The sequence below is a fragment of the Aotus nancymaae genome, unplaced genomic scaffold (assembly GCF_030222135.1).
Source record: "Aotus nancymaae isolate 86718 unplaced genomic scaffold, 86718_ANA_hifiasm-v0.15.2.pri h1tg000003l, whole genome shotgun sequence".
In the NCBI taxonomy this organism is placed as follows: domain Eukaryota; kingdom Metazoa; phylum Chordata; class Mammalia; order Primates; family Aotidae; genus Aotus; species Aotus nancymaae.
This window is the reverse complement of record NW_026988414.1, coordinates 73,236,220-73,250,782: the sequence shown is the minus strand read 5'-3', so window position 1 is coordinate 73,250,782 and position 14,563 is coordinate 73,236,220. Positions and strand designations below refer to the sequence as shown.

The 14,563-nt window shown below is 43.4% G+C and overlaps 2 protein-coding genes across 3 annotated transcripts in view; both read right to left on the bottom strand.

Moving 5' to 3' along the window:
- EDC3 (enhancer of mRNA decapping 3) overlaps positions 1–6,507 on the bottom strand; it is a 67,077-nt gene extending 60,570 nt beyond the window's left edge. The window contains exons 1-2 of one of the 2 annotated variants that reach the window (XM_012457623.2): positions 6,413–6,507; positions 3,732–3,864 (exon numbers count right to left, since the gene is read on the bottom strand). The gene's annotated coding sequence lies outside the window, so the exon portion shown is untranslated. The remainder of the gene's footprint in view (positions 1–3,731; positions 3,865–6,412) is intronic. The other variant, XM_012457622.2, reaches the window with a different exon arrangement.
- A 2,213-nt stretch (positions 6,508–8,720) lies between these two features.
- Positions 8,721–9,551, bottom strand: LOC105720875 (ADP-ribosylation factor-like protein 4A). Its single transcript, XM_012457618.3, has one exon. The coding sequence runs from the start codon at positions 9,456–9,458 to the stop codon at positions 8,877–8,879; it is 582 nt and encodes a 193-aa protein (XP_012313041.2). The 5' UTR covers positions 9,459–9,551; the 3' UTR covers positions 8,721–8,876.
- Positions 9,552–14,563: the final 5,012 nt, after the last annotated feature.

Below are 14,563 nucleotides of genomic sequence, written 5' to 3'. Positions count from 1 at the left end.
GAATTCAGAAATGTTGTGAATTACTATTCAGTCCAAAACTCGCTACTAAAGTTCATTTAGTATTATTTGTCTTCCTTCTGCCTCCATTTCTTAAACACCTCTAGGTAAGGACACTTTAATTCACTTATCACTTTGTTCTTATACTATTGGAATATCTTTCATCTCATTAATACATTCCTCTACTACTTCTTGGTGTTTGGTGACAGGATTTGATGTACAATTAGATATATACACACACACACCCCCATACCTCTTCCCTGTAAAGCCTATTCATGACAATGAATCCTTCGAACAATTCCACTTCTAAAAAGAACTAATTCTTCTGTGTAGTATTAACCAATGTACACCAATGTAGGACTTTTTTTTTTTTAAATGCAATGTTGGTACAGCTAACTAACACTTAATTTGCCAACTTGTTATTAAAATCTATCCTAACAATCTGTGTAGCTAGGAAGGGAGCCACAGATGTCACATAATCATAATGAGGATTTTTCATATTACTTCTAATTATGGTACTATTTTGCTCAAATACTAAACTATCAGGATTTCCAGACTACTGAATGCCAGGTAAGTAATGGGACTTTATCATTACTCTGATAAGCCTTTGGATAACAAAGTCAGGTAGTGCTAAACACTCTTCCATTTATTATATTACTGAGGCAGCTGCCCAAATGATCCACAAATCATAAATAAGTTGCCAATTACAAATCTAGCTGCTTCCATCTCCTGTGCCATGTAAGACAGAACTCACAGCATTCAGAACCAATGAACAACCCCTTGGCTTGCTAAAAACAATTATAACTAACAGCTGTGGATGAGTGAGTAGTTACAGATTTCTGAAAAACTAGGAATTGTTCCACACAACAAGAAAGGTGTTTGTTGAATCAAAATCTTGGGAATGGCAAAGATCTTAAAAGAAAATATCCAACTAAGCATGATGGCTCTGGCCCTATCCCAGCACTTTGGGAGGCTGAGGCAGGAAGATCACTTGAGGCCAGGAGTTTCAAACCAGACTGGGCAACATAGTAAGACTGTTTCCACCCCCACTCCCAGAAAAAGAAATCCAGCACAATCCTAGTACTAAACCTCTATCTTCCATAAAAGGCAGCAAGGTGGAAAGAGAATAAAATTCTGAAATCATGCTGGGTGTGGTGGCTCACGCCTCTGGTGGCTAGTGTCTGGAATCCTAGCACTTTGGGAGGTCAAGGAGGGTTGACTGCTTGAGCCTAAGGAGTTCAAAACCAGCCTGGGCAACATGGCAAAACCCTGTCTCTAGATAAAACACAAAACAGTCAGAAGTGGTGGGAGGTGGAGGTTACAGTGAACCAAGGTCGCACTACTGCACTCCAGCCTGGGTGACAGAGCAAGAGGCTCTGTCTCAAAAAAAAAATCAGACATCACAGTACAGTACCCATTCACTTCTGTACTTCCTTACTAACCAGTACTACCACCTGGGCAAATTATCTGAGTCTCAACTGCCTCATCTGTAGAGAATTATGCCAGTTATACCCCTATCTCATAGAACCACTATATGGATTATTTTAAGATTAAGATACTAGATTATTTTAAGATTAAATGAGATAATCCATATAGTGTCTACTACATAAAAAATTTTAGTTCAAATGTCTGCTTTTGGCAGAAAGAATACTGGTCACATAGGGAACTTAAGTTATGGCCCTGGAAAATGATACTGAGCGGGAGGGTCACCTCACTTCTCACCCAAACAAAATTACAAAAATACATGAATTCCTTCTACAACATCTTGGAAATCAAGTCCAGATGTGCAAGCAAGGGAATCAACTTCCACACTACTCTCATAAACCTGATCTGTGTGGATGATCAATTTTAAATTTTCAAGCATAAAATATATTACTTTAGGATGAGGAGGAAAACTATAGCCCTAAGCCAGATCTGGTCTGCTACCAATAAAGTTTTATTGGAACACAACTACACTCAAATGCTTGCATATTGTCTATGGCTGTTTTCTTTCTTTTTTTTTTCTTTTTTGGAGACAGAGTCTCAACCTGTCACCCAGGCTGGGGTGCAGTGCAGTGGTGTGATCTTGGCTCACTGCAACGTCTGTCTCCTGGGTTCAAGCGATTCTCCTGCCTCTGCCTCCTGAGTAGCTGGGACTACAGGCGCCTGCCACCACGCCCGGCTAATTATTGTATTTTTAGTAGAAATGGGGTTTCACCATCTCAGGCTGGTCTTGAATGCCTGAGCTCAGATGATCCACCTGCCTCAGCCTCCCAAAGTGCTGGGATTACAGGCGTGAGCCACTGCACCTGGCCACATATTGTCTATGGCTGTTTTCTCACTACAATGAGAGTTAAGCAGTAATCACAGAAACCATGTGGGCTATAAAGCTTGTCATCTGGCCTTTCACAGAAAGTTTACCGACTTTTGCTTTAGGATAAAATTCTGTTGGAAAGTGGAATGGATATAAGTTCAAAAAGAAAAAAGGAAAAATACGTAATGGACAAACTCCCAGAATGATAAAAAATAACCAAAACGAACTCAACTAACTACATTAAGACATTTGGTAAAATCTTCATGAGAGAGAAAAACTCAGGCCCATAGGACTTCACTGGTAAATTCTATGAAACGTATAAGAAATAATATAAATCCTACACAAACTCTTTCAGAAAATAGGACGAAGGAACATTTCCCAATTCGTTTCATGAGGTGGTAATTACTCTGCTACTAAGGCCAAAGATGACGCAAAAAAAGAAAACCTCAGACCAATATTCATCATGAACATAGTCACAAAATTCTTAACAAAATGTTAGCAAACTGACATCTATATGTAAAAAGTAGTATATACATGACTAAGTGGGGTTCATTTCACAAATGCAAGATGTGCTTAACATCTGAAAATTAAGTAACGGAATACACTGTGTTATATATCTAACAATCTTTGCTTCAAAAGGTTAGTTGTATGTTTTTCAAATGTCAAATTATATTCTATCAATTTGTATTGTAAAAAAATACATATATTGCATTTTTTTTTTTTTTGAGACGGAGTTTCGCTCTTGTTGCCCAGGCTGGAGTGCAATGGCACGATATTGGCTCACTGTAACCTCTGCCTCCTGGGTTCAGGCAATTCTCCTGCCTCACCTCCCGAGTGGCTGGGATTACAGGCATGCACTGCCATACCCGGCTAATTTTTTCTTTTTTTTTTTTTTTTAGTAGAGACAGGGTTTTTTTTTTTTTAGTAGAGACAGGGTTTCTCCATGTTCAGGCCAAGCTGGTCTTGAACTCACCACCACAGGTGATAGGCCCACTTCAGTCTCCCAAAGTGCTGCGATTACAGGCGTGAGCCAATGCGCCTGGCCTAGATAATTTTATTTTATTTTTAAGAAGTCAATATTTACTTGTTAGAAATTACATCCTAAACTATTTAAAATGAAATACTGGCCCGGTGCAGTGGCTCACACCTGTAATCCCAGCACTCTGGGAGGCTGAGGTGGGTGGATCACCTGAGGTCAGGAGTTCGAGACCAGCCTGACCAACATGGTGAAACCCATCTCTACTAACAATACAAAAAAAGTTAGCCAGGCGTGGCGGTGGGCAACTGTAATCCCAACTACTAGGGAGGCTGCGGCAGGAGAATCGTTTGAACCTGGGAGGCGCGGGTTGCAGTGAGCCGAGATTGAGCCACTGCACTCCAGCCTGGGCAACAAGAGTGAAACTCTGTCTCAATAAATAAATAAATAAAATCAAATACTTACACTATTTAAATCTATGACGAAAAGTTTCAGGTGCCAACTTAAAAGGATATAAGATCTAATAGACTCTCTAGTCTTCCAGAAACTCTCAAACAGAAATGTTTTAAGACCAATGACCCAGCGTATACCTGAAAGCCTGAAATGACAGAGAAAAATAATCATTCATGCCAAAGCAATACATCATATCTTCAGACTTTTGATTTCTGCCCATAAATTTACTCTTAGCACACCTAGATGTAAACCTAATATTCCAGGTACAAGCCTACCAGTGATGCAACCTTTCTAATTCTAGATTTTGCATTTTCCTAATACAATATACTAACGCAGGTCATATCAGTACTTCTCACAGCTTTCTTGGCCACACCACTGACTGGTGATTGAGATATCAAACCTTTTTATTACAGGAACTCCTGTGAGGTCACATCTCCACCCTCCTCCAATAGGTATAGTTGATTTTTTTGGACCCAAGTGCAATTTCTCACATTTATACATGCTTCTTCCATTTCATTAAATAGCACTGAGCAAATATAGTGAGATTAAATAGCATTCTGGCAATCATCAACCAAATGACTCTTGCTTTACTTCATAAAGGCACCAAATCCAATAAGCAAACCTTCTAGGTAAGGTTTCAAATACATAAAGTGTATAAAAAAAGTGATGAAACCTCAGTTTAGATCACCAGAATTCCAGCCGTAAGTAGTGTCCACAAACCAAACCTCTCTAGACATAGATGCTGAAACTCATGACTCCATCTAATCCTACCACAATTTGGCAAATTCCTCCATCTTGCCCACTCAATTATCATAAGACTTAATAAATGCCTTGCTAAAATTCTGCCACACTATCATTATGGTCACTACACTCCTTTGAGATAGAATTTGGATGTCCTGTCCTGTTGTTCTGCTGAATTTAGGAGAACTCTAGTAAGCCCTTCTCTGGATAAGAAAAGAAAAATGATACATCTTCCATTTTGTATTAATTACAGAATCTCACGAATGGCAATGATTTTAAATACTTTCCAATGTTGTTTTTCTTAGAGACAGGGTCTCGCTATGTTGCCCAGGCTGGGCTTAAGCAATCCTCCCACCACGGCACTCGGCCCTAGTGTAATATTTTTCTTTTCTTCTTTTTTTCCCAAGATGGAGTTTCACTCTTGTCACCCAGGATAGAGTGCAATGGCTCGATCTTGGCTCACTGCAACCTCAGCCTCCCGGGTTGAAGTGATTCTCCTGCCTCAGTCTCCCAAGTAGCTGGGATTACAGGTGTCCACCACCACACCCAGCTAATTTCTGTATTTTTAGTAGAGATGCGGTTTCACCATGTTGGCCAAACTGGTCTCAAACTCCTGACCTCAGGTGATCCAACCGCCTCAGCCTCCCAAAGTGCTGGGAGTTCGTATTTTTCAAACTATACGTCATGACCTATTAAGGGTCAGACTCAATTTAGTGAATTGCAACCAAATTTTTTTTTTTGGAGTGCATCTTCTGTAGAAAGAGTAAGTAAACTTTTAATTGAGATGTGTGTGTGTACACACTGAGTGTACAGGGGAACAATGAGTCATGATGTAAAATGTATCTAACTGTGGGTCACAGGTCAAAAATTTTTGAGACACTTTTCTAGCCCCACAGTCCTACACCAAGGAGGCTCTACCAAGAAATCAGTAGTAAACAAAAAGTCATGTTTTTACAATCATTTTTACATCATACAGAGAAACAAACTAAGAGAATTTTGTGCTTAGTACACCTAATCTGTCATTCATTAAAAAAAAAAAAGATTAGGAACCATCTGCGTGTCCAGTTGAAATATTAAACGGCTTGGAGACAGTCACTTCTGTTTTGGTGGGGTAAAGACCTGTATTTAAGTCAGCAGGCTGAAATCAGTTTGATCTGTGGCTAGGGAAGAGAAGAAAAACCATTCTGGGTCATGAGTTCCTCATCTGTAACCACAGGAGAAGACTGTTGGCTTGGTCAGTTAATTTTCAATTAATCTCCCAATTGCAAAGCTAAGCGAAGCAATTGCTATTGGGAGATTAACTGAAAATCAACTGACCAAACCTACAAGGGCTATGCCTCCCACAAACCAAAAACACTTTAACCACTCAACAAGTCAAGTATTGATAAATACAATCAATATCACACAAACAGTACTGGTAAGAACCACAGACTTGCACCAAAGGCAGAAATGAATCCAGGGATAACTTCTGGGATTCAGAAGATGTGCCCTGGTAAGTATAAATTTCTCGGGCACCCTCTTTTTCTACCCTCCAGTTCACCTCTGTCCTCAAACTATCAGTCATGGATGTGGCACTGACGTTCTTCTCTGCCACCGTATCTCATTATGCAATGGGAAACTGAGGCACGAAGCAATGAGTGAGTGAGCCAATGAACTGCAGCAGACACCAAGAAGCCTGGACTAAGGGCCCAAGCCGGTAATGCCTCACTCCCCACACAATCCCCACATTATTTCGAATCCTGCAGTCCTCAGCCTCCCACCTCAAACCAAACTCCTGCGGCCACCCGTAGTACCTAGCCCTCAGCGCACCCGATGAAGCCCCCCAGCTAGTGCCCGCCTCAATAAAGGTCTACAAGGCCTAGAACTCCGAAGTCTAAAGCAACCCCGGCTGGCAACCCCGGAAGCCCCCTCCCACGAGCGTCCACAAACCAGCAGCCTCCAATGGTTCCCACCTCCGCGCCGACGGGCCTCGAGCTCCTCAGCACACCACACCAAGCCGACCACAGACCACCAGAGGACCCAAAGACGGGCTCTCTCCACGCCCACCCCCCACCGTTCGGCGGTCGCCGCCGCCGCCGCCGCCGCCGGAAGCGCCCCCACGTCCTCACGCCCCCGCTGTGAGGTCACTTCCGGCGCGACACCTTGGAATCCAAAGCAGGCTATTGAGGGGCGTGGCTCCCGGGAAATTTAAGAGGCTGGAAGAACGGCCCTTCGGCCTTGCAGAATTGCGCTTGGGTAGCCGTTTTGCGCTCCATGCTCAGTTATGTCCTATGGCGTCTTGGCTGGAATCGGGGCTCTACCCACGACTCCCCGGCCTCGATGTCCGGGCCCCCCTCTAGCAGTCTCGATGAAAAGTACCCGCCTCCCCTCCTGTTCCCCCAACGCCAATCTCAAAGCTAGAGCGGAGGACTTTGAGGGAGGCCTGGTGACGTGAGACCCGCTCCGTGCTAAACTGCAGCTGTGGGACTCAATAAGTGGGACAACTCTGACAGATTAAAGAAAAGATATTCCCGCCGTGGTCGATCTTCAAAGTACATCAGCTTCAGCCCATTTGGGGGTTAGATATCAGCCAGTGTGTTCTTGACTGCTCTCCCTTGCCCCATACTCAGTACATGGGAAAGTGCTGCTCTCCTATACTTGGCATTTTAGAGTCTTGATTTATGGGGTGAGGGGAAAGCATGCGTTTAGGGCCCATACAGTGTAATGAGAAATTTTGCACAACCTTGAAGCCTGACACCTGGTTCAGGAACCACTACTTGGGCGGGCAGCATAGAAAAGGGTAGCAGTTCCAAACCTAGCTCTACAAAATCAGTTGAGTAACTTCGAAAAATTTCAACTTTCTAGGGGACTACTTCACCCCTCCCCCTCCATCACCAGAGGTTCCCTAGGTCAGAAGGGGCCCTGACCTTTTTAAATTACTGTTATTAATGAAAATTCTAGAGCAGTTTTTGGTTCAGGGCAAAATTGAACAGAAAGTACAGAGTTCTCATATATCCTCTGTACACACAGGCACATACACACACAACTTGTCCCCTTATGGACATCTTGTGCTACAGTAATACATTTGATAACAATTGACCCTACACTGACACATCATTATCACCCAGAGTCCACAGTTTACATTAGAGTTTACTCTCAGTGTTGCACATTCTGTGGGTTTTGACAAATGTGTAATGACATGTACCCACCATTATGGTATCATACACAATAGTTTCACTGCCCTGAAAGTCCTCTGTCCTCTACCTATTCATCCTTCTCAGTCCCCTAACCACTGGCAGCCACTGCTCCTTTTACTGTCTCCATAGTTTTGGCCTTTTCCAGAATCCCATATAGTTGGAATCATACAGTATGCAGCCTTTTCACATCGGCTTCTTTCACTTAGTAACATGCTTTTAAGGTTATTTTTTGTGCTGATTAACATTCCATTGTCTGGAGTTGCTACAGTTTATCTGTTCACCTACGAAAAGACATCTTCATGGCTTCCAAGTTTGGGCAATTATGAATCAAGCCACTATACATCATGTGCAGATTTTTGTGTAGACATGAGTTTTCAATTCATCTGGGTAAATACCAAGGGGTACAACTGCTGGATTGGATGGTATATTTAGTTTTGTGAGAAAAGAAACTACCAAACTGTCTTTCAAAGTCACTGGATCATATTGCATTCCCACCAGCATTGAATAATGGTTTCTGTTGCTCCACATCCTTGTCAGCATTTTTGTGGTGTCAGTATTTTGGATTTTGCCTGTTCAAATAAGTGTGTAGTAGTATCTTATTGTTTTAATCTGCAATTCCCTAACGACATATGATGTTGACCATCTTTTCATATACTTACTTGCCATGTGTTTATCTTCTTTGATGAAGTGTTTGTTCAGGTATCTTGCCCATTTTTACATTGTGTAATTTTCTTGTTGAGATTTAAGAGTTCTGGGTATGTTGTGGATAACAGTCCTTTATCAGATATATTTTTTATAATATTTTCTCCTAGTCTGTGGCTTGTCTTCTCATACTTCTTTTGGAGAGCAGATGCATGAAAGTTCAGATTTCTCCATGTTCTTGTCAGCATTTATTTTCATTTCTTAAAATTATAGCTATCCAAATGGGTGTGAAGTGGTATCTCATTGTGGTTTTCATTTTCATTTTCTTAAGGATTAATGGCAAGTGTCTTTTCATGTGCTCTTTGGCTGTATCTTCTTTGGAGACATGTTTATCAAGTCCTTTGCTCATCTGAAAATTGTGTTGTCTTTTTCTTTTTTTTTTTTTTTTGTTCAACAAAACAAAGCTTTAATAGCATCCAGGAGGGCAGACAGGCAAACCAGGCTGTAGACACTCTTCTATTTGTCAAAATCAGACCAGAGAAAACCTACTCCACACAGATATAATAGGTATGGATATTCATCTTTTCTTTTTCTGTTGTCACAACATTTTTCTTCTTTTAATTATCATATCATGTAGTTTCTCAAGTCCTTCCTTTAGGCCATCTCCTATGATTGCACAGGTAGGCTGCAAATGCCAAGGAGCTGACGAGCTCAGTTCACCCATTGCTAACAATTTCTCAATTTCTGAAAGAGACAATGAGTTCCTCAAGTCTTGTTTGTTGGCAACTATAAGTACTGGGACTCCTTGATTTTCTGATATCCTAGTTATTTTGTGAAGTTCAGTTTTGGCTTCTTCCATCCTTTCAACATCAACAGAGTCCACAACAAATACAATGCCATCTGTGCATCTGGTATATGATTTCCACAGTGGCCTTAATTTCTCCTGACCACCTACATCCCAGAAGTGAAAAGTGACTGTTTTAGAATTTCCCAAGGTTACCTTAATTTTCTCAGTGTTAAATCCTTTGGTAGGTACGGTATTTACAAATTCATTGAACTGCAGCCTGTATAAGACAGTTGTTTTTCCAGCACAGTCCAAACCCAGAATAACAATGTGGAAGGACTGAAATGAAGGCAGGCTGGACAGGATAGAAGTCTGGTCTGACAGCCCATTCCCCATTTCCAGCTGTGAATAAATGTCCCAAATTGAAATGCTTTCCTCTTCTTGCTTTAGAACTTGTCTTCATAGGGGATCCAGCTATAAGACTGCTGACTAACCATCCTTCCCTCCTCTTCACTCAGCGTCTCTCTCAGCCGCTGGGGAGGTGCGCTGATACCTGTTGGCTGGCACTAGGGAGGCGTGGGCGGTGGCAGAGGACTGTGTTGTCTTTTTGTTGTTGAGTTTTTTTTGTTTTGTTTATTTTTTGAAGCCTCTGTCCCCCAGGCTGGAGTGCAGTGGCTTGATCTCAGCTCGCTGCTGCAGCCTTGACCTCTGGGGCTCAAGAGATCCTCCCACCTCAGCCTTCCAAGTAGCTGGGACTACAGTCAGGTGTTACCATACCTGACTAATTTTTGTATTTTTTGTAGAGATGGGGTTTCGCCATGTTGCCCAGGCTGTTCTTGAACTCCTGGTCTCAAGCTATCTGTCTACCTTGACCTCCCGAAGTGCTGGGATTCGAGATGTGAGCCACTTTGCCTGGCCTTTTTTGGCAGGGGAGGGGGAAAAGATGATGAAAACATTCTGGAATCAAATAGTGCTGATGGCTGCACAACATTGTGAATATACTAACAATCATGGAATTGTACACTTTAAAATGGTTAAAAGGATGGATTTTACGTTATGTGAATTTTATTCCAATAAAGAAAAATTTAAAGAATGATATATTTAATGAACAATGAACACTCAGTTCTTTTTTAAAAAATGTTAGTTCTGCAGCCAGGTATAGTGGCTCACATCTGTAATCCCAGCACTTTGGGAGACCAAGGCAAGGAGGATTGCTTGAGCCCGGGAGTTCGAGACTGGCCTGGGCGACATAGCAAGACTCCATCTCTTAAAAAAAAAAAAAATTTTTTTTAATTAGCCAGACATGATGACATGTGCCTATAGTCCTAGCTACTTGGGAGGCTGAGGCAAGAGGATTGCTTGAGCCCAGGAGTTCAAGGTTACAATGAGCTATGATAGTGCCACTGCACGACAGCTTGGGCAGCAGAGTGATACCCTGTCTCTAAGTGATAATAATAATGTCACCTCACTGTCAGCATTATTATTGCAATTATTTTTGTTTGCAAGGCCAGAAACTCTCTTTGCCATGTATCAGTTTTTGTCATGGAAGACAATGGTGAAATGGGATTCATCTCACAGAAACTTGTCTCACCTTCAAACTTGTCGCAATTTCCCCATTCTGTTAATCAAGAACTCCCCAAGTAAATGAATCCAGATTTGCTAGGGGGTAGCTTTGTGTTTTGGCTGCAATCAGCTGAGAGTAGCTTTCCCTTTTGACCTCATTTTGTTGAGATCAGTTTAGGCATGAAACAGTAGTCAGGTACAGTAAGTGGGGATCCTGAATCCCAGCAGATGAGGCTGGATGAGGACCTGACCTCAACAGAAAGACAAAGAGTCTTAGTCATGTTTGTTTCCTCCACCCATTCACAACAGCACACCTCTCTCCCCCATGCCCTCCCTCCTGCTGCACCCCTCCCACAACATCCTGTAATCCTGACTTCTTCCTTGGCCTGCTTTCTCATGCTCAATTCTCTATGTCTAAACTAGAGAGAATTCTCTTCATTAAAACTGGAGCAGGGATGGATATTGAACATAAAGAACGGGGTGGGGAGGGGGAATGGGCTGGTGCAGTGGCTCATACCTGTAATCCCAACACTTTAGGAGGCCAAGGCAGGCAGATCACTTGAGCTCAGGAGTTTGAGACCAGCCTGGGCAATATAGCAATACCTAATTTCTACAAAAAAATTACAAAAATTAGCCAGGTGTGGTGGCACACACCTGTAGTCCCAGCTACTTGGGAGGCTGAGGTGGGAGGATTGCTTGAGTCCAAGAGGTCAAGGTTGCAGTGAACCAAAATCACACCACTGCATTTCAACCTGGATGACAGACCAAGCCCTTGTCTCAAAAAAAAAAAAAAAAAGTATTAATTTTTTTTTAAAAAAAGAACAATTGGGAATCCAGAACGGTGCTGACCAATAGAGGCGTGCATGTTGCCTATTTGAAAAGATCTCTGAGGTTGGGCGCGGTGGCTCACGCCTGTACTCCCAGCACTTTGGAAGACCGAGGCGGGTGGATCACAAGGTCAGGAGTTTGAGACCAGCCTGACGAACATGGTGAAACCCCGTCTCTACTAAAAATACAAAAATTAGCTGGGCATAGTGGCACGTGCCTATAATTCCAGCTACTCGGGAGGCTGAGGCAGGAGAATCGCTTGAACCTGGGAGATGGAGGTTCAGTGAGCTGAGATCACACCATCGCCCTCCAGCGTGGGCAACAAGAGTGAAACTCCGTCTTAAAAAAAAAGAAAAGAAATCAGAGACGAGAATGGACACTGGTGTGGCAGCAGTCCCGCCTCTGGTGTGTGGCCCCTCCCAGCTCCAGCTGCTGGACCTCTGCTGTCTGCCCTCTCCCCTTTTCCCCCTGGCATACACACTTAGAGAGCAACTGGCTCAGCAACAATTAGCCTTTTCAGAACTGCCACTGAGTTGCCACTTCTTACTCCTGTGCTGGGGCTTTTAACAGTTTCAGGTGTGCCAACTTCCCCGTCTCCTCTCAGCTTCACAGGCAAGCCTGAGGGACTACATCAAGACGAGTGGCTCCTGGTTTTCCTTTCCTGGACCTGCAAGCCAACTATTAAAATATTCAGGTGAGGTGATCTTGCTGTGCAAGCACAGAACTGGACCAGACACAAGCTCAGAGAGATGGAGGAGGGGGCGTGGGTTGGGGAAGCTTCCGGGGTCATCGTGGGAAACAGCACAGAGCATGGGCTCCCTTCTAGGTTCCGTGTACTCCTGGGGACCTAGAAGCCAGGTGTCCTCCCCAAGCATCACAAGGGTCAGACCACTGTGCAGGGTGTTTAGGAGTCCAAGGCACTTCTGTGTGTTACCCACAGCCCAAATGGCTGAGAATTGCAAGGTGTATACTTCTTTGCTGCCTTGTTCTCTGAGGGACCCTGTCCCTCCACTAGCACACATTTTAGTCTTACATCCTGAAATGTCTGGCATCTGACATTTCCCCTGCAAGAGAAGTACAGAGAAAAGTGGAAAGTGAATGAATTATTTTGCATGCTGGGTAAAAGGGTTTAAACAAACTGTGATTAAACCCAAAAATATTTCACAAGACCTGTTTCACAATTTTTCTGCATTTAAAATAAAGTAGATTGCATCTTATTATGACTCAATCTTCCTAAGATTCAGTCTTCACAGAGCCCACCAGGAAAACTCTGGAAAACTCCCCACATGGAGATCGACATCTTTATTCACTCCTAATCCAGTCCTTGGAAGGAGTAAACAGAGGTATGGACAGAAGACAAATAAACCCAGGGAGGCAAAACAATAGCCTCAAAGTCACCCAATCGGCCAGGATCAGTGGCTGGCGCCTGCAATCCTAGCACTTTGGGAGGCCGGGGCAGGTGGATCTCTTGAGGTCAGGAGTTTGAGACCAGCCATGGTCAACATGGTGAAACTCCGTCTCTGCTAAAAATACAAAAAATTAGCCAGATGTGGTGGCAGGTGCCTGTAATCCCAGTGACTCGGGAGGCTGAGGCAGGAAAATCACTTGAATCCGGGAGGCAGAGGTTGCAGTGAGCTGAGATTGCACCATGCACTCCAGCCTGGGCAACAAGAAGGAAGTTCCATCTCAAAAAAAAAAAAGTCACTCAATCACCCAAGACAGTTTCTATCGAAGAACTGATTCATCAACAAGTCTTCTCTTCTTCTCCTCCTCCTTCTTTTTTCTTCTTTCTTTTTTTGAGACAGGGTTTTGCTCTGTTGCCCAGGTAGGAGTGCAGTGTCATGATCATGGCTTATTGCAGTCTTGACCTCACAAGCTCAAGCCACCCTCCTGCCTCATTATTTTTGTTTTTATTTTTATTTCTGTAGAGATAAAGTCTCACTATGTTGTCCACACTGATCTTGAACTCCTGGGCTCAAGTGATCCTCCTGCCTCAGCCTCCCAAAGTGCTGTGATTACAAGGAAGAGCCCTCACACCCAGCAATCAACAAGTCTTTATGCAATGCCCACCGTGTGCTCAATCCAAGTGCTAGAAACTGGGATGGAGGCAACAAAGAAGTTGACCTGCCCCATTTATGTCTCATGTTCAAAAATTAAATTAAAAGAAAATTGACCTGCCATAAGCTGAAGAAGCTTATGGCTCTTCCAGGGAAACCAAATTAACACAGGGTATCAATCGTCCATTGCTACCCCAAAACAACTACCCCAAAATTTAGTGGCTTAAAATAACAACCATGTACTGAGCTCACTAGTCTGTGGTTTTGAGTGGGTATACTGCTGACTGGGCTGGGCCTGGCTGATCTTGGCTGGACTCACCCAAGGAAGTTGGCTAGAGTCTGGCTGATGTATGGTGGCCTCAACTGGGGCAGATCCTCTCTGTTTCTTACAGTCTTTTATCTTCCGGCAGGATCCCTGGGTTTGTTGTCATGACTGTGGCAGGATTCCAAGAGAGAGTAGAGGTGAACAAGGTCTCCTGAGGCCTGGCCTCAAAGCTATCACACCATTACCTCCAATGCATTGGATTGATCAAAGCAAGTCACCAGGCGAGCTCAGATTCAAGGAGGGGGAAAATAGACCATACCTTTTCGAGGAGGAGATGTCAAGTCACTTTGTAAGGGGAATAAATACAGTAAAGAAATAAAATTGGGCCACAATGACACAAGAAGTAACAAGAAGAACCAACAAGTGACTGAAGGCAACCCTGTGCTGGAAAGAAGTTGACGAGGTCCCAGGGCTAGGACCCAGGCCAGGCCTGTCAGAAGTCAGTGTCGCAAACCACTCATACTGCTCACAGTCCCTCTGGGAAACAGTTAACGTTGTAGGCCAACAGCCAGTGCCAGTTTCAAGAAGGCCCTTAAAGGTGGGTAGTGCTGGAGGAGGTGTCCAGGCTCAGGATGGGAAGGGGCTTAGATCCAGCATCTCCTTCAGAACTTTCCGTGTCCTTGGCTTCTTAAACAAGCTAGATAGTCACTCACTGTGACCCCCATTTTCCAGATGAAATTGAGGCCCTGTATGGAAGCTGCTAAACTCTTTTTGAGTCACTGAGGAAC

Bases quoted from the DNA above. Each gene is read 5' to 3' on its own strand.
- LOC105720875 (XM_012457618.3), bottom strand. From the start codon at position 9,458: ATGGGGAATGGGCTGTCAGACCAGACTTCTATCCTGTCCAGCCTGCCT.